This window comes from Salmo salar, chromosome ssa01 (genome assembly GCF_905237065.1).
Source record: "Salmo salar chromosome ssa01, Ssal_v3.1, whole genome shotgun sequence".
Lineage (NCBI taxonomy): Eukaryota > Metazoa > Chordata > Actinopteri > Salmoniformes > Salmonidae > Salmo > Salmo salar.
The window spans coordinates 123,724,510-123,743,160 of record NC_059442.1 but is presented as its reverse complement, the minus strand read 5'-3'; the positions used below and the strand labels follow the sequence as shown (position 1 = coordinate 123,743,160).

Below are 18,651 nucleotides of genomic sequence, written 5' to 3'. Positions count from 1 at the left end.
GCTGCATGGGATTATTCAGACCAGCTTTCTCCTAGGCCTTCTCTTTTCTCCTGGGCTGAAACAGGCATGACTCTATCTCTGTAAGGTACTGGAGATCCAGCTGTTCAGAGAACATGTATCACATGGCGGCGCAGAGGACCACACGGCCCTACAGCCAGGAGATGCCATCACTCAGATAAACCAACTATCCATCTTTCAGTGTGCACTTCCTATCTACCCTTTGTGTCCTCAGAATGGATCGCACTCGCTCTCTCCTCCTCTTCTTCTCTTCCTATTTGTGCTCAGCGGTCCTGCAGTCAGTGGCTCCCCATTGCGTCTCTGACTCGATTTTCAGCCAGTGACTCTCGGCTGGTGGGCTGGCTCCGTCTTAGCCACTCAGAAGCCATTAGTGCAAGGGTCTAAATTGGTCTGACGCACGGAGGGTGATCCAGCTCTCCTGCTGCTGCAGACAGACATGATTGGCTGTATCCCAAATGGCACCATATTCCCTACTTAGTGCACAACTTCTGACTAGAGCCATGTGGGACCTTTTCAAAAGTAGTGTACTATTAAAGGGAACAAGGTGCCATTTGGGATGCAGGCATGCTCTTTCCTCCCTCTCAGCCATGGGAATATGTTACGGTGACTGTATGGTAGAGGTCGACCGATTTATGATTTTTCAACGCCGATACCGATTATTGGAGGACCAAAAAAAGCCGATACCAATTAATCGGCCGTTTTTTTTATTTATTTTTTTATTATTTGTAATAATGACAATTACAACAATACTGAATGAACACTTATTTTAACTTAATATAATACATCAATAAAATCAATTTAGCCTCAAATAAATAATGAAACATCTTCAATTTGGTTTAAATAATGAAAAAACAAAGTGTTGAAGAAGAAAGTAAAAGTGCAATATGTGCCATGTAAGAAAGCTAAAGTTTAAGTTCCTTGCTGAGAACATATGAAAGCTGGTGGTTCCTTTTAACATGAGTCTTCAATATTCCCAGGTAAGAAGTTTTAGGTTGTAGTTATTATAGGAATTATAGGACTATTTCTCTCTATACGATTTGTATTTCATATATCTTTGACTATTGGATGTTCTTATAGGCACTTTAGTATTGCCAGTGTAACAGTATAGCTTCCGTCCCTCTCCTTGCCCCTACCTGGGCTCGAACCAGGAACACATCGACAACAGCCACCCTCGAAGCAGCGTTACCCATGCAGAGCAAGGGGAATAACTACTCCAAGTCTCAGAGCGAGTAACGCTTGAAACGCTATTAGCACGCACCCCGCTAACTAGCTAGCCATTTCACATCGGTCACACCAGTCTAATCTCGGGAGTTGATAGGCTTGAAGTCATAAACAGCGCAATGCTTGAAGCATTGCGAAGAGCTGCTGGCAAAATGCACGAAAGTGCTGTTTGAATGAATGCTTACGAGCCTGCTGGTGCCTACCATCGCTCAGTCAGACTGCTCTATCAAATCACAGACTTAATTATAACATAATAACACACAGAAATACGAGCCTTAGGTCATTAATATAGTCGAATCCGGAAACTATCATCTCGAAAACAAAACGTTTATTCTTTCAGTGAAATACGGAACCGTTCCGTATTTTATCTAACGGGTGGCATCCATAAGTATAATATTCCTGTTACATTGCAGAACCTTCAATGTTATGTCATAATTACGTAAAATTCTGGCAAATTTGTTCGCAACGAGCCAGGCGGCCCAAACTGTTGCATATACCCTGACTCTGCGTGCAATGAACGCAAGAGAAGTGACACCATTTCACCTGGTTAATATTGCCTGCTAACCTGGATTTCTTTTAGCTAAATATGCAGGTTTAAAAATGTATACTTCTGTGTACTGATTTTAAGAAAGGCGTTGATGTTTATGGTTAGGTACAGTCGTGCAACGATTGTGCTTTTTTCGCAAATGCGCTTTTGTTAAATCATCCCCCGTTTGGCAAAGTTGGCTGTCTTTGTTAGGAAGAAATAGTCTTCACACAGTTCGCAACGAGCCAGGCGGCCCAAACTGCTGCATATACCCTGACTCTGTTGCAAGAGAAGTGACACAATTTTCCTAGTTAAAAGAAATTCATGTTAGCAGGCAATATTAACTAAATATGCAGGTTTAAAAATATATACTTGTGTATTGATTTTAAGAAAGGCATTGATGTTTATGGTTAGGTACACATTGGAGCAACGACAGTCCTTTTTCGCGAATGTGCACCGCATCGATTATATGCAACGCAGGACACGCTAGATAAACTAGTAATATCATCAACCATGTGTAGTTAACTAGTGATTATGATTGATTGATTGTTTTTATAAGATAAGTTTAATGCTAGCTAGCAACTTACCTTGGCTTTCTTACTGCATTCGTGTAACAGGCAGGCTCCTCATGGAGTGCAATGTAAGGTAGGTGGTTAGAGGTTGGACTAGTTAACTGTAAGGTTGCAAGATTGAATCCCCGAGCTGACAAGGTAAAAATCTGTCATTCTGCCCCTGAACAAGGCAGTTAACCCACCGTTCCTAGGCCGTTATTGAAAATAACAATGTGTTCTTAACTGACTTGCCTAGTTAAATAAAGGTGTAAAAAAATATATATATTTTTTTTTAATAAATAATAATAATCGGCCAAATCGGTGTCCAAAAGTACTGATGTCCGATTGTTATGAAAACCTGAAATCGGCCCCAAATAATCGGCCATAATTAATCGGCCATTCAGATTAATCGGTCGACCTATACTGTATGGTAATTAGGCTTCTCCAATTAGGCTTCTCCAAGCTCTGATTCTGCTGATGGTCATTTGTAGCCTAACAAACTTGCTAATTGCCTCGTACTCAGTACTCTATTGTCCCTATAATCACTCTGACATCAATGCAAATGTAATCAAAAATCTAATCAAACACTACATAAGAGCCCATGAGCTCATCTGTTTCGAGACAGGTGTATGATAATGGTCCATTCTAAATCAAACAAATTTCACACATTATTTAGTATATATAAAGACAATATTAAATCAAGAATAGTCTGATGGGTGACAATATTAATATCACTTGTGAATTATATATTTGCTGCTGAGAAATTCTAGGCATTATCAAGTGCTTGTCAAATTGTGAATGAGAGACTGATGAAGTGTGTACAGCCTGCGCAAAAAAACAAAGCAAAGCTCATGCCTTTTAATGCAACTTTTTTCAAATCATCATTAGTCGCATCATGCGGCCTTACAATGTATTAAAAATCAAAACATATAGCCCAACATTTATCACAACTAAAGTTACATAAATAATTAAGCATATAGGAGTATCTTTGTTAACCTTTCAACACAGAATAGCTGCATGTGCGCCCTCCCCCAAATAGTTTGTAGAAAATATCCTTTCTATTTTATTCAGTTATGTTCAGTTGTATTCTTCATACTATAAAATAATTCCACGGAATTCTAAGCAAATCTTGTCTGCTAAATGAACTAGTGTAGCCCACCGCCATATGCCATAGCCAGATCAGGGCCTAACATAAGGACAGCTCATGCTATTCTGTTCATCTGAAACAGACTACATTTTCTTCATATTATGTTTCTTTTGACCTGTCTAAAATAAGTAATGGATTTATTGTGGTTTTTGTAGGCTATATTACATGGATTTATTAGACTTTTTAAAATGTAATGTTCCAAAGGTCTGCATCAGTGGCTTGTAGGCTGTGTGTGGAAGCAAGGAGATGCTAAGTATGTTTATGTTAATTAATGGTCAATTACTGTGAGACTGGGAGTTATTTGCTTGACAGTCACAAGCTGACAAAATGTCATGACCGCCACAGCCCTAACCACCACCACGTCCTTTTGTCTTGTGTATTGATGATTGTGAGTTTTAGAATGTATATGTTTGTTTTCAGGCCAATGGCACATGTTTAGATGAGTAACCATACTTCAGCTGTTAGAACATGATTTGATGCCTTTACAATAACCTAGGTTCCTTGATATTCTGAGCATAGTTGGCTAGAGATTGGTGGTTTACAAAGTGGGAGTGAACGATAGCATGAGGTAATGGAGGGAGGGAGCAGGGCTGTAATCCAGCCACGGAGGGGACTTCACTTCCCCACTCCGTCTGCTCTTTCTTTCTTTCTTTCTTTCTTTCTTTCTTTCTTTCTTTCTTTCTTTCTTTCTTTCTTTCTTTCTTTCTTTCTTTCTTTCTTTCTTTCTTTCTTTCTTTCTTTCACTCTCTCTCTCTCTCTCTCTCTCTCACTCACTCACTCACTCACTCACTCACTCACTCACTCAGGCATAATATGTTGCTGTTTTGCATAGCAGAGTGCTGCAGTGCTGTCTGGTCCCTAGCCAGAGACTCCAGACAGTCTGTATGGAGCTAGATACCATCTCAGCCACGCAGGCATCACAATGGGTATCCCTCAACATGACACAACCACCCTGCCGCCTGCCTGCCCCTGTGTTCCCTGTGTACTGCCGCTACGGACCTAGTGGTGCCCCCGGCTTCCTCTGGCTCCCTCGCTATGGCCGCTGCTACGCTGCCCTGCTTTCACACACCGTCACTTTCTATTTACGACCGAATGGAAACCATTGATTCTAGTAACAAACTTTCCCTTTTACTTCTAGTAGCCTTGTTCTTTTGGTTATGTAACCCCTATTTGCTTTAAACCAGATGACCACTGTGTTGGCATAAGAGTGGACATTTAGCAAAAAATTCTAATTTACTGCAGTCAAAGGTGAAACATCAGGGTAATTCTTTCATACAGTTTTCCCCCAAAGTGAAACATCAGGTCATTTAAATGTTTCACCTAAAAGTCGTCTATTGTGTCTTGCTTCTTCTGTCTCTTATAAAATAAATCAGATTCTCTCTTTATAGGCCCTGTATGTTAATAGTTAGTCATCTCTCTCTTCTCTAGGCCCAGGACCTGAATGTGATCGAGGAGGTGATCAGGATGATGCTGGAGATCATCAACTCGTGTCTGTCGAACTCTTTACACCACAACCCTAACCTGGTCTACGCCCTGCTCTACAAGAGAGAGCTCTTTGAACAATTCAGAACACACCCATCCTTCCAGGACATCATGCAGAACCTTGAAACAGTGAGTGAGAGAGAGAGGCATATGATCGAGTGCTCGCATGCACATACAGACGGACACTGCTCATATACACGCACGCACCCCATTCCAATGAATTTAAATTCAAACATGAATCCAAAACTCTTCATAGAAAAACAACGGGCAATTTACAATTTATGAACAGGATTTAGAAAGCGTAAGACTTCAGTAGTTTTGTGAATAAGCTTTGTAAGTTTTGGTATGAGGGCTGGTCACTATTGAAGTGTCAGATGAGAAGAAACAAGCACAGTACAACTCAACACAAGTTTCTGAATTGTATTGAATAATAAAGCAAGTCCACTCTCTGTACCCTCATGGGGCTGATAGTAAAATATTAATTAAGAACATGATTATGTTGTCGAGAGCTACTCTAGCTGTCATTCAGGCTTCCAACAAGTGTCTCGAAACAGTAAAGACAGATGGCAGCCTAATCTTCACTACTCCTTTCCCTGTAACCCAGCCCTGCTGCCTCTGATGCTTGTGTGTGCTGCATCCTGTTTGAGAGGTCTGTCTGGGACTGTAGCTAGGTTTCCATCCAATTGGTGACAGATTTTCATGTGAATATTAAAAAATCTGCATTTTCCCCACAAGAAATGTGTGGCTGAGATGGACTTGTTGCAGATAAAAGGCTATGCGTGATGACGTAGGACAAATAAAATATATTTTGCAGTTAAATTCCTATTAAACAAATAAAAAATACAAATTAAATTGGTTTCCATCGCATTTTGAACTCTATTGATGGTTTTCTCACAAAAAATGTGCCCACTCTGGTCTTGGCACGTGCACTCTAGCCAACAGCACTATCTGCGTGCTGTTGTCTCTGAGAGCTGTTGGCTGGAGCACACGTATAACCTACATGATGAGATTATTATTATTATTATGGTCAAAAAAGCTAGATTTTTATTTGTCAAACGGCAGCCAATCCCCGGCCATCGTGTCACTAGAATAAGACTCTAGATATTTATTGGAAGGGAGCAGCAAGCTCATCACCTCACACTTTCACAACCCTGTGAAGTTCATCATTTATTTAATCTGTAGCCTAATAAACTGCATGCTTTCCCGAGTCGTAGTGGGAGGACCACGCAACATGTCATCGCGTGACTCCAAGTTGACTTCAATATGAGTTTTATTATGACTTTTACTCAATTCTACTTTCATTTATGAGAGGTATTGACATGTTGAATGCACCGAGCTGTCTGTCTAAACTACTGGCACACAGCTCGGACACCCGTGCATCCCCCACAAGACATGCCACGAGGTCTCTTCACAGTCCCCAAGTCCAGAACAGACTATGGGAGGCACACAGTACTACATAGAGCCATGACTACATGGAACTCTATTCCATATCAAGTAACTGATGCAAGCAGTAAAATTTGATTTAAAAAACATTTAAAAAACACCTTATGGAACAGCAGGGACTGTGAAGCAAGACAAACATTGGCACAGACACACACACATACGATAACATACGCACTATATATACACATGGATTTAGTAATGTAAATATGTGGTGGAGTAGGGGCCTGAGGGCACACAGTGTGTTGTGAAATCTGTGAATGTATTGTAATGTTTTAAAATTGTATAAACTGCCTTAATTTTGCTGGACTCCAGGAAGAGTAGCTGCTGCTTTGGCAGGAACTAATGGGGATCCATAATAAATACAAAAAATATGATGGTTATTAAATCAATATTTGCACATAAAATATTTTCCACCAACATTCCCTAATAATTGATTTTACCGACACAAACAGATCCCACCTTGTCTAGCGTATTTGGTTTTGTCGACATTTGGAACGTTTACCGGGAAATGTTCTGTTTCCATCAGGCCGGTCATACATTTTTTTAATCCGACAAAAGCTTTGATAGTAACCTGGTAAACCTTGCAAAATAACTTATAGGTTTATACAACAAGTTAGGATAGGCTACCATTTGTCCCATCTCTCATTTAATTGGACCCACTTCACAGTAGTAAATAGATTCAATCTGAAGCGCAGTTTAACGGTAGAGCAGACGGTTCATCGTTTCCATTGACGTTTGTAGGCTATGTCTGAATACTGTAATTTCTCGAGTAGACTATTTCATTTATAAACATAATAAATATATCTACCATTGCATAATAAATTCCTCACCTTTCTGGCCATGAAGAGTTCATATTCACCAAGTAGCCATACAAGAAATTACCAGGCGCATCTCATTTAATTGGGCCTATTAGATAGGCCATTATAATTAGTTTTTGCTCTATACATCTGAAAGGGAACTATTGTTATAACACAGGCCTACAATACAGTTTGACAGGTGAACAGAGTTGATCTTTAGCGTTGAATGTGTGTAGGCTACCACTGCAAGTAGGCCTACGGTAGCTTTATTCTTTTTCAGAGTAGACAATGTTTCAGAATTTGCGGCAGTGCAGCATATTTAGGTTCAGGAAAAAGTAAATGCTAAACATTATTGAATGCAAACGATCTGTTTACAAGTCTAAAACAATTTGTTATTGTTATTGTTTTTGTGTTTCCGGAACGATCAGTTACAGCAAATGTCACTGCAAAAGAAAACATTCTGCCACCTCCAAGACATTTGATCAAGTTCACCATTGCTATTTCCTTTAAATACTGTCTTGGCCTAATTCCAATACTTCCAACGTTTACAGCAAAGAAGGGTGTTATTGTCACCATAAAAGGTGAAGGATGGGCTTTTTCACGCGTGCACAGTTTTACAACAGGTCTAATTCATAATGGGACACATGCGTATGTATGGCTTGCACCAAGTTTATGAATCTCTATTTTTGGTGTAAAATGTACACAACGGTTATAAATGAATCCCCGGGTCTCGGCTGGTCTCAGGAAGAAATTGCAAGTCCTCATTGATTGAGTCAAGTAAAAATGTATCCGAGACCAAGACACTCAATATGTGGTCTACTTACAACCCTGCCTAAGGGGGTGATGGTGAGGGTGCGACGTCTGTTGCAATGGTAGTGTGAAGACCCAAAGAACAGGATTAAATGAATTAGGATCCAGATGATACAAATAGAAGCTGAGAAGAGATGATAGTTCAGATCAACATATGTTATTGATGTACAAATGTACAGAGACGAGTCTCCATTGAAGTGTCAATTCTCTAGAGTGTCAGTGGTGACACTGAAAAGCACATGAAAAAGACTGGACCTCAAAGTGTAACTGTGTGTGTGTGTAATTGTCCACTTACAATTACACACACTCAGCCAAAAAACACCATCTCAAACTACACACGCATGCGCGCACACATAACACACACACACACACACACACACACACACACACACACACACACACACACACACACACACACACACAAAGAAGACTGAAAAATAACAGTTCAACTGAAAGGTTCCTCAAGCTAACATGCACACACACACAAATCCTTTTTCTGACGTGTGTCCCTGGCCCCCAGGTGATAGGTTTCTTCAGCCAGCGTCTTGAGGCAGCAGGGACAGACTTGTCAGTAGAGAGGGTTCAGGAGGTCATCATGAAGGGAGCACAGGCCCTGCCCAAAGACCGCCTCAAGGTAAGTAACACACACACGCTCGCACTCAGACAGACAGACACACACACACACACACACACACACACACACACACACAACCTGCCCAAAGACCGCCTCCAGTTAACCTGTTGAGGACAGACGTTCCGCTAGCGGAACCCCGTAGCCAACAGCCAATGACGGCGCGAAATACAAAACCAACTAAAATACCACAATTCAATTTTCTCAAACAATCAACTATTTTACACCATTTGAAAGATAAGACTCTCGTTAATCTAACCACATTGTCCGATTTCAAAAAGGCTTTACAGCGAAAGCAAAACATTAGATTATGTTAGGAGAGTACATAGACACAAATAATCACACAGCCATTTTCCAAGCAAGCATATATGTCAATAAAACCCAAAACACAGCTAAATGCAGCACAAACCTTTGATGATCTTCATCAGATGACACTCCTAGGACATTATGTTATACAATACATGCATGTTTTGTTCAATCAAGTTCATATTTATATAAAAAAAACAGCTTTTACATTAGCATGTGATGTTCAGAACTAGCATACCCCCCGAAAACTTCCGGTGAATTTACTAAATTACTCATGATAAACGTTGACAAAATACATAACAATTATTTTAAGAATTATAGATACAGAACTCCTTTATGCAATCGCTATGACCGATTTTAAAATAGCTTTTCAGCAAAAGCACATTTTGCAATATTCTGAGTACATAGATCGGCCATCACAGGCTAGCTATTTAGACATCCGCCAACTTCGTGGGTCACCTAAACTCAGAATTACTTTTAGAAAAATTGGATTACCTTTGCTGTTCTTCATCAGAATGCACTCCCAGGACTTCTACTTCAACAACAAATGTTGTTTTGGTTACAAATAATCCATAGTTATATCCAAATACTTCCATTTTGTTCGTGCATTCGGGTCACTATCCGAAGGGTAACACGCGAACGCATTTCGTGACAAAAAAATTCAAAATATTCCATTACCGTACTTAGAAACATGTCAAACGCTGTTTAAAATCAATTTTTATGCTATTTTTCTCGTAAAATAGCGATAATATTCCAACCGACAACGTTGTATTCATTCAAAGAGAGAAAGAAAAACATGGCGAGTTCTCGTGACCGCGCATCTCCAGTCTCACTGTCCCCAGGCTGACCACTTACAAACTCTGCTCCTATACTTTGCCCAGAGACAGCAGACACCCCATTCCACTTTCTGGTCAGCTTTAGAGAGCCAATGGAAGCCTTAGAAAGTGTCACGTTACAGCACAGATGCTGTAATGTCGATAGAGATGCAACAGAAGGACAACAAATTGTCAGACAGGGCACTTCCTGCATGGAATCTTCTCAGGTTTTGGCCTGCCATATGAGTTCTGTTATACTCACAGACACCATTCAAACAGTTTTAGAAACTTTAGAGTGTTTTCTATCCAAATCGACTAATTATATGCATATTCTAGTTTCTGGGCAAGAGTAGTAACCAGATTAAATCGGGTATGTTTTTTATCCGGCCGTGAAAATACTGCCCCCTATCCCAAAGAAGTTAAGAACCCAGACCAACACACAGACAGACGTGCGCAGACTCTCTGCTCAAAGACCGCCTCAAGGTAACACCATAGACACACACACACACACACAGGGTTGGGTAGGTTACTGTCTAAATGTAATCCATTACGGTTACAAGTTACCTGTCCAAAATTGTAATTAGTCATGTAACTTTTAGATTACCCGAACGTAATCTGATTACTTTTGGTGGGAGCGATCAGGGATGGGGATAGGGATTCATGTGGGATGGGGCTGGGAGCTAATGATGGGAGCTGGGGATGGGGGATAGGATGGGAGATGGGGAGGAGGAAAGAGGCTGGGAGTTACAAGAAAGGGATGGGCTGGGATGTTGAGAGCTTGTCTGGGACTGGGGAGTTAGGGATGAGGATGAGCTAAGACAAAGACCAGCTCAAATCTTCATTAGCATTAATGTTCCCATCACAGCCATCCTTCCTGCCTGGTAAATATGCTTCTGCAGGTAATGGCATTTCAAGAAGATGCCATCGCTCCGACACTTTGTCTTCTGCCTGTGTCACAAATGGCACCGTATTCCCTATATAGCGCACTACCTTTGACAGTGCATTATATAAGGAATAGGGTGTCATTTGGGATGCGTAATCCGGGAGAGAAATAAATCTGACAGCAGCACCTCATTACCTTGCTCTCGCCGCGGGACGCCGCCTACCCACAAATTCCCCATCCATACAATAATCAAGGAGGAAATATGTATCCTAGGCACGGGGTCCATCTTCAGCGCCCAGACGCCTTAATTGAGTGTTTCATCATGTGTTATATGTTCCATGTTCTGTCTCATGTCATTGGAACTGGAAGGCATTTGTCTCTACTACTACTGTAACTAGCTAGCTAAGGGATATTCTGTCTGGCAACCAGCCATATCCTCCTCCTGTACATCTCAGTACCCTCCGTTTCAGCATTTCTCTATGTAGCATATAGGACAACCTGAGTTTAAATGGTATTTGTTTTCTTTCAAATACTGTACTGTGTACAGTATTCAGTGTCTGTAGCACAGGATTCCTGTATCAACACCTTCCGTATGTAGCCCATGAGAACCCCTGCGTTATCCTTTATCTAGGCAAGTATCTTTTCTGTACTTTAGGTGTGTCTGTCTATGCAGGTTATGGAACTGGTCTGATTGACAGCTAGTGTCGCTTTATTTCTCATCTCTTCTTTAGTGTAATGATATCATGCTGCACTTGACTGATGTATCCTGACACAATATTACCACTGCAGTGTGATAATCTAGGTCGATCCTTCCATCGCTCAACTCTGCCTCAGTCTGCTCTGCCTGAGAGATACTCATCACTTCCCTGTCACCCAGTCTCCCTGTCACCCAGTCTCCCTGTCACCCAGTCTCCCTGTCACCCTGTCACCCAGTCTGTCTGTCTGTCTGTCTGTCTGTCTGTCTGTCTGTCTGTCTGTCTGTCTGTCTGTCTGTCTGTCTGTCTGTCTGTCTGTCTGTCTGTCTGTCTGTCTGTCTGTCTGTCTGTCTGTCTGTCTGTCTGTCTGTCTGTCTGTCTGTCTGTCTGTCTGTCTGTCTGTCTGTCTGTCTGTGTTCACTCATTCCCCTTATTTTATTTAGGGTTGTGTCCCAATTGGCATCTATTTTCTATATAGTGCCATTTTTTATATTTATTTTCAAAAGTAGTGCACTATATAGGGAATATGGTGCTATTTGGGACACGGCCTTATCTTCCAAATAAAAATGAATAGGCTAATGATTAATGCTGTATGAAATTATCAATAAGTCTTCAAATGCCCTCACAAAGCACTTATATAGAGCATTGTCTAGCTATTTGTTAAATTGAGACGGCATGGTAGCAGGGCTCTAAAGTGCGACTCAATATTTTGCTGTGCGACCAGGAGTTTAATTTTGGGAGCACTGTGCAATTAGGGGGAAAAAATCTCCCAGTTAATAATTGTAATGATAAGGCTTCGCTGTACCATTGTTTGAGTGCCCTTGAGAAAAAAGGAATTGCGGATTCAGTAGCGTTGTGGTTGTGTGAAGACACCTACGGAAGGTGGCGCCCCTCCTCGCCCAGGCGGCGCTCGGCGGTTGTCGTCGCCGGCCTACTAGCTACCATCGATTTATGTTTCACGTTCTGTTAGTTAGGCCTAGGTTAGTTGCGCACCTGTTTTGTGTTAGTTGTTAGTGGGGAAGGGTATTTAGGCTAGCTAGTTAGGTTTGTTGTTTGTGCGGGATTGTTCGTATGTCAGGGTGTGTTTTTGTTATGAGGTTCTGTATTTTGCCTTTTGGAGTTACGTTATTCGTTTTGGGCTGCGTCCCTGGTTACGTTCTTTTAAGGGTGGTGCGTTTCTTTCTGCACACCTTGCACTCCATAACTTTTTCATATTTTCCGTGTGGATATTGTATTAAATTCATTCACGGAATCATTCTGTCTCCTGCGCCTGACTCCACCTCTCCTGAATCCACAAGCCACCCATTGTGACAGGTTGCCACATTACTACAGCGACAATGGCTTTGTCAACCAGGTCAAAGGATCTGACCCATATTATCAGCGCAACATTATTATTTTTAATCTTCCTGTAGTACAGGGTTTCCTAAACTAGGCCCCTAGCACTACACAGCTGATTCAAATAATCAAAGCTTGATGAGTTGGTTATTTGAATCAGCTGTGTAGAGCTAGGGCAAAAAAACTAAACGTGCACCCAAGGGGGCCCCAGGTCAGAGTTTGGGAGAACCTGCTATAGCAGATTGCCGGGACCATTTTACATCCATAATAAACCATGTCGTGGGCGGTTGTTAACCATTTGTTTACACTTTGTTCAGTCGTGTTACCTCATTGGCTAGCTATCTAACTTTAGCAGTTTATCCAAACACTTGGGGGCACAGAAAGAATGTAAAAGGGATAGCTTCTTCAGGAGATCACAGCATTGCAATGACTGAAAGACACATCTCTTGCATGTCATCGTCACAAAGCTGACCTTTGTAAAGAGACAGTAACATTTTCAATGGAAAAATGTTGCTTTTACACAATGCAGAAACCTAATATTCCACAAATGACTTAGTCATATCAATGACAGGTATTTTTATAATAAACAAATGTCTTTACAGTGCTTCATATTAGTTTCTAGGGCAAAACATCTGCTTATGGTGCTCCTAAATTTCATGTGGTGCTCCTAAATTTCATGTAGTGCTCCTAGCTTTTTAAAGTTGAGCGCACCAGTGCTACCAATGACATTTTTTTATTTAGTGCCCTGCATGGTAGAGTACTAGAAAATTGGACAATAGTTGGAAAGGCTATCTAACTGATTATCTATCTTTACTGGCTATCTAACAAGCCGATTTAATAAAAGTGAATCACAGGAGGTGGGTTCGACAGCAGCTGAATGTGTGGATGTGGAGTTCAAATGATTAATTCTGACTTCCTTTTACCATTATCATCTGAGCCCTGGATGGGTCCTTTGTCTCTGCCTAGGGGCTGAGGGCAGAGGTCTGACACACATAATAGGGACAGTCTGACGCTGCTGGGACACTGTGGTGTGGGGAAGAAACATCAGCTAGATATCCCTGGGGCATTCTCACCTTCTGTTAACCCTTTCATATAGATAAAGACAGACGGCCAGGGACATCAGCATGTCTGGCTGACTCAGTGTCTACCATGTCTACCATGCTGGTCTATGTCTAATTCTATGTCTATGTCTGTTCCCGAGTGGCACAGTGGTCTAAGGCACTGCATCTCAGTGCAAGAGGCGTCACTGCAGCCCCTAGTTCCAATCCAGACTGAATCACATCCGGCCGTGATTGGGAGTCCCATAGGGTGGTGCACAATTGGCCCAGCGTCGTCCGGGTTTGGCCGGGGTAGGCCGTCATTGTAAATAAGAATGTGTTCTTAACTGACTTGCCTAGTTAAATAAAGGTTAAATAAAATCAAAATCAATAAAAATCATGATGATAGGACATAGTCTAGTTAGTCACTGGTTCTATACAGATGGACTAAAACTAGACATAGAAGAACATGGTAGACTTGTATAGTCTAAAATGAGTTAAAGGATGTATGTCCATGGACATCTGGGTCTCAAGGGATCTAGTCTGGGTTCGTGTATCAAGGGCTCCGGTTTTGACTTTATCTCTCTTCGGACACACAGAGTCACTGGTTTTATTACACATACAGATCAACTAGACTAGACATATATTAGCATATAAGTGGTGAATGACCTAGACATGGAAATAGAATTAGACATAGACCAGCATGGTAGACACTTTGTGAGTCAATGAGTCAGCCAGACATGCTGATGTCCCTGGCCGTCTGTCTTTATCTATATGAAAGGGTTAACAGAAGGTGAGAATGCCCCAGGGATATCTAGCTGATGTTTCTTCCCCACACCACAGTGTCCCAGCAGCGCCAGACTGTCCCTATTATGTGTCTCAGACCTCTGCCCTCAGCCTCTAGGCAGAGACAAAGGACCCATCCAGGGCTAGGGGCCAGCCCCTCTCTCGCCCTGCCTGCTGTCCAGCCTCCCTCTCTCTGCCTTTCCCTCTGTATCTGTCTCTGTCTGTCCCTCTCTTCCTGCCTGCTAGCCATCCTCCCTCTGTCTCTGCCTTTCTCTCAGTCTCTCTCCCTTTTTTCATCTCCTTCTACCAGGTTCTCTCCCTCTCTCCCTGGCTTTCACTCTCCCTCTACATCTCTCCCTGGCTTTCACTCTCCCTCTACATCCCTCCCTGGCTTTCAATCTCCCTCTACATCCCTCCCTGCCTTTCACTCTCCTTCCCAGTCTTCTGTGAGCCCAGTCCCCACTCCCCCTCCTCTCCATTTGAATATCAACAGAGCCGGCCCTGTGTTGTTACTCCTCCACCTATCAGGCTCAACGACTTTCAATGACAGACAGAGGCTATGTCCCAAATGGCATCCTATTCCCTAAATAGTGCACTAATTTTGACCAGAAAAGTAGTGCGCTAAATAGGGAATAGTATCCCATTTGGGATGCAGTCAGACAACGCCTGTGGAATGTATTGTTTGGCCTGCGCTGCCTCGTTCTGTAGTGATAAGGTACAGACAGTTTGGCTCCTTTGGAAGGGAGAGGAGAGCGGAGGGTAAAGTGGAGTAGGGGAGGATATGAGAGAGGAGGGAAGAAGACCGGACAGGGGGAGAGTACAGGTGAGAAGAAGGGTAAGGAGAGGAGGTATAGAAGAGAGGAGGAAAGTAGGAGAGGAGAGAGGAGAACGCTCCATACCTGGGGCTTCCAGAGGCCAGCAGACAGAGAAGTAGACGAGCCCCTCACACCTGAAACACACCTGAACATCTACCTGAAACGTACCAATAATAAAATAAACGTTTGTTGTTTTGTGTGGAAAGTTTTTTTTCTTCTTTTTTTTTCTTTCTAATCTGCTTCTAGCTGCATTCTACTCTGTCTGCGTGGGGTCTGTAAAGCCTATTCCTTCTAAGCCATGTAACAGTGGGAACAGAGAGTCCTACAGTCAAGATATGGACCCAGTCAGTCAGTCTGTGTTCTGGGGGGCGAGGGCTGGGGGCGCTGGTCTGACATGCATCCCAAATGGCACCCTATTCCCTATAATGCAATACTTATTACCAGGGCCAATAGGGAATATGGTTCCATTTGGGATACACGCCTGGTCTGACTCTGACTGGCATAAGGCTGGGCCAAGTATGTAGTCTGCTCTGCAGGCAGGGAAAGGGAGGGAGAAGGGAATGAGAGAGGGGAGTTGCTGGAACCAGGCCAAACATGAGCCAATCCTGGACCAGCTTGTTTGTGTCTGCTTCCCAGGAAACACTGGGGCCAGTGCAAGGGTGTCTGGATTGGGCTCTATAGTGTGTTTACCTGACCATATTAGTCTGAAGCCAGTTTGCTAGTTAAGTTCTTACAAAACAACATTGACAGCAAGCCATGCAAGCAACAAGGGACTGATCTAGATAGCTGTTTTGAATGCATTGTATACCTAATGATAGCTAGCCAGACGAAGCACTGGCTGATACAGAGTATCATATGAACACACAGGGTCCATAGCCCATATGCCAGCCACAGACCGATACCCCCATACCCACAACTGTTATTGTGTTGAGTGGACACAATGAAGACTATAATACTATCCTGTTAGTGAATGGACCCAGCCTGTCCCTGACCACAGCATAAAGGAGGATAAAAGAAAAGTGTATTTCAGTGATTAGTGTGTGGCCCAAGCGTCACCCTGTGAACTGGTGGGATATGATGAGATATCACTGTATTATTGATGATTATACAGGCCTGCCTGCTGCATTTCTTGGATGGGCTAGGTAGGGCTTGGCTTGGCTGGTTTGTTGGTTGAAAGAGAGACTTTCTGGCTGGCCTCTTGTTAATAGTAGGAAGAACAGTAGCTGTTACTGGGCATGAGCAGGGTAGGTATTGATATTTTAATTAAATCACAATGGATTAGTTTTCATGAAACTGCTGCCTGTGTTAGCTGCGGAGTTATTGCAATGTCTCTAGCTAATAATCTATGTTGTGCTAGCTAGCAAATATGCAAACATTAGCTAGCTAGCTAAGCATTTGGCTATGGGCTGGCACTGGCAGTATGGTATTATGGAAAGTTAATTAAATAGTTTCTTCGTCATCTTGCTAAGCAGTTATCTAGCTGTGGCTATCTGGCTAGTATCAACAAGAGTTTTCTACAAAATAACAACATTAGCGCAGCTAGCTAGCTAACTTTGGAATCTAGACCAATCTTGACCATTTGTATTTTTACCCATGAACTAGCTAAGCAACATACACGGACATGCATTGTCAAACAAAACTACTGCCACCTTCTGTTTTGGAGTATTTTAATAAGGCTGAGTAGCTGACGACTTGAAGGTCTTTGCTATGTGAATACTAAAGAGATTGACTGCCGACACTGTTCAGAGGTACAAAGTACTGTCGGCAGGCAAACGTTTGACAATCCTACCACTGTGTCTGAACTATAACCTTAGCAACCCTTAAGCAACCCCTCAGGTCATCCTTAACGAGCGTTCTCTCTCACCTGATGTCACCTGAAATCAAAGATGGGGTGTAGCTTTCAGGGAGTGGGCTAGGTGAAGCTAGGAGAGCCAAGTAACTGAGGCTAAATGGGTGCACGCACGCACATAGATATACAGTGCCGTCAGAAAGTATTCACACCCGTTGACTTTTTCCACATTTTGTTCTTACAAAGTGGGATTAAAATGGATTCAACTGTCTACACAAAATACGCTTATGTTAAAGTTGAAGAAAAATGTGAACATTTGTAAAAAAATAAAAATAAATGTGTACTAACTAAAACACTCACACCTTCATTAGATAAGTATTCAACACCCTGAGTTAATACATGTTAGAATCACCTTTGGCAGCGATTACAACTGTGAGTCTTTTTGGGTACGATTCTAAGAGCTTTCCACACCTGGATTGTGCAACATTTGACCATTATTCTTTTCCAAATTCTTCACGCTCTGTCAAATTGGTTGTTCATCATTGCTAGACAACAATTTTCAGGTCTTGACATAGATTTTCAAGCAGATTTAAGTCAAAACTGTAACTCGGCCACTCAGGAACTTTCATTGCCTTCTTGGTAAGCTACTCCAATGTAGATTTGGCCTTTTGTTTTCGGTTATTGTCCGTCCTGCTGAAAGGTGAATTAATCAAATCAAATTTTATTTGTCACATAGACATGGTTAGCAGATGTTAATGTGAGTGTAGCGAAATGCTTGTAAAAAAAAATTAAAAATAAAAATCCCAGTGTCTGGTGGAAAGCAGACTGAACCAGGTTTTCCTCTAGGATTTTGTCTGTTTAGCTCCATTCTGTTTCTTTTTTATCCTGAAAAACTCCCCAATCCTTAACTATTGCAAGCATACCCATAACATGACCCATCCACAACAATGCTTGAAAATATGGAGTGGTAATCAGGAATGTGTTGTATTGGATTTGCCCTAAACATAACACTTTGTATTCAGGACAAAAAGTGAATTGCTTTGCCATATGTTTTGCAGTATTACTTTAGTGCCTTGTTGCAAACAGGATGCACGTTTTAGAATATTCTGTACAGGCTTCCTTCTTTTCACTCTATCAATTAGGTTAGTATTGTGGAGTAAGTACAACAACATTCCACAGTGTTGTTGATCCATCTTCAGTTTTCTCCTATCACAGCTATTCAACTCTGTAACTGTTTTAAGTCACCATTGGCCTCGTGGTGAAATCCTTGAGTGGCTTCCTTCCTCTCCGGCACCTTAGGAAGGACGCCTGTATCTTTATAGTTACTGGGTGTATTGATAATTAATAACTTCACCATGCTCAAAGGGATATTCAATGTCTGCTTTTTATTTGTACCCGTCTACCAATAGGTGCCCTTCTTTGCGAGACATTGGAAAACCTGCCTGATCTTTGTGGTTTAATCTGTGTTGGAAATTTGCTGGACCTTAAGATAATTGTATGTGTGGGGTACAGAGATGATGTGGTCATTCAAAAATCATGTTAAATACTATTATTGCACACAGAG

The 18,651-nt window shown here is 41.9% G+C and overlaps 1 protein-coding gene across 3 annotated transcripts in view; it reads left to right on the top strand.

Annotated features, from left to right (window-relative positions):
• The window catches only part of LOC106561256 (dymeclin), a 166,444-nt gene that overhangs the window by 140,474 nt on the left and 7,319 nt on the right, over positions 1-18,651 (top strand). For all 3 annotated transcript variants that reach the window (XM_014125013.2, XM_014125022.2, XM_045688127.1), the window contains 2 exons: positions 4,892-5,074; positions 8,516-8,629. In XM_014125013.2, coding sequence (XP_013980488.2) covers positions 4,892-5,074; positions 8,516-8,629 — 297 coding nt within the window. The remainder of the gene's footprint in view (positions 1-4,891; positions 5,075-8,515; positions 8,630-18,651) is intronic.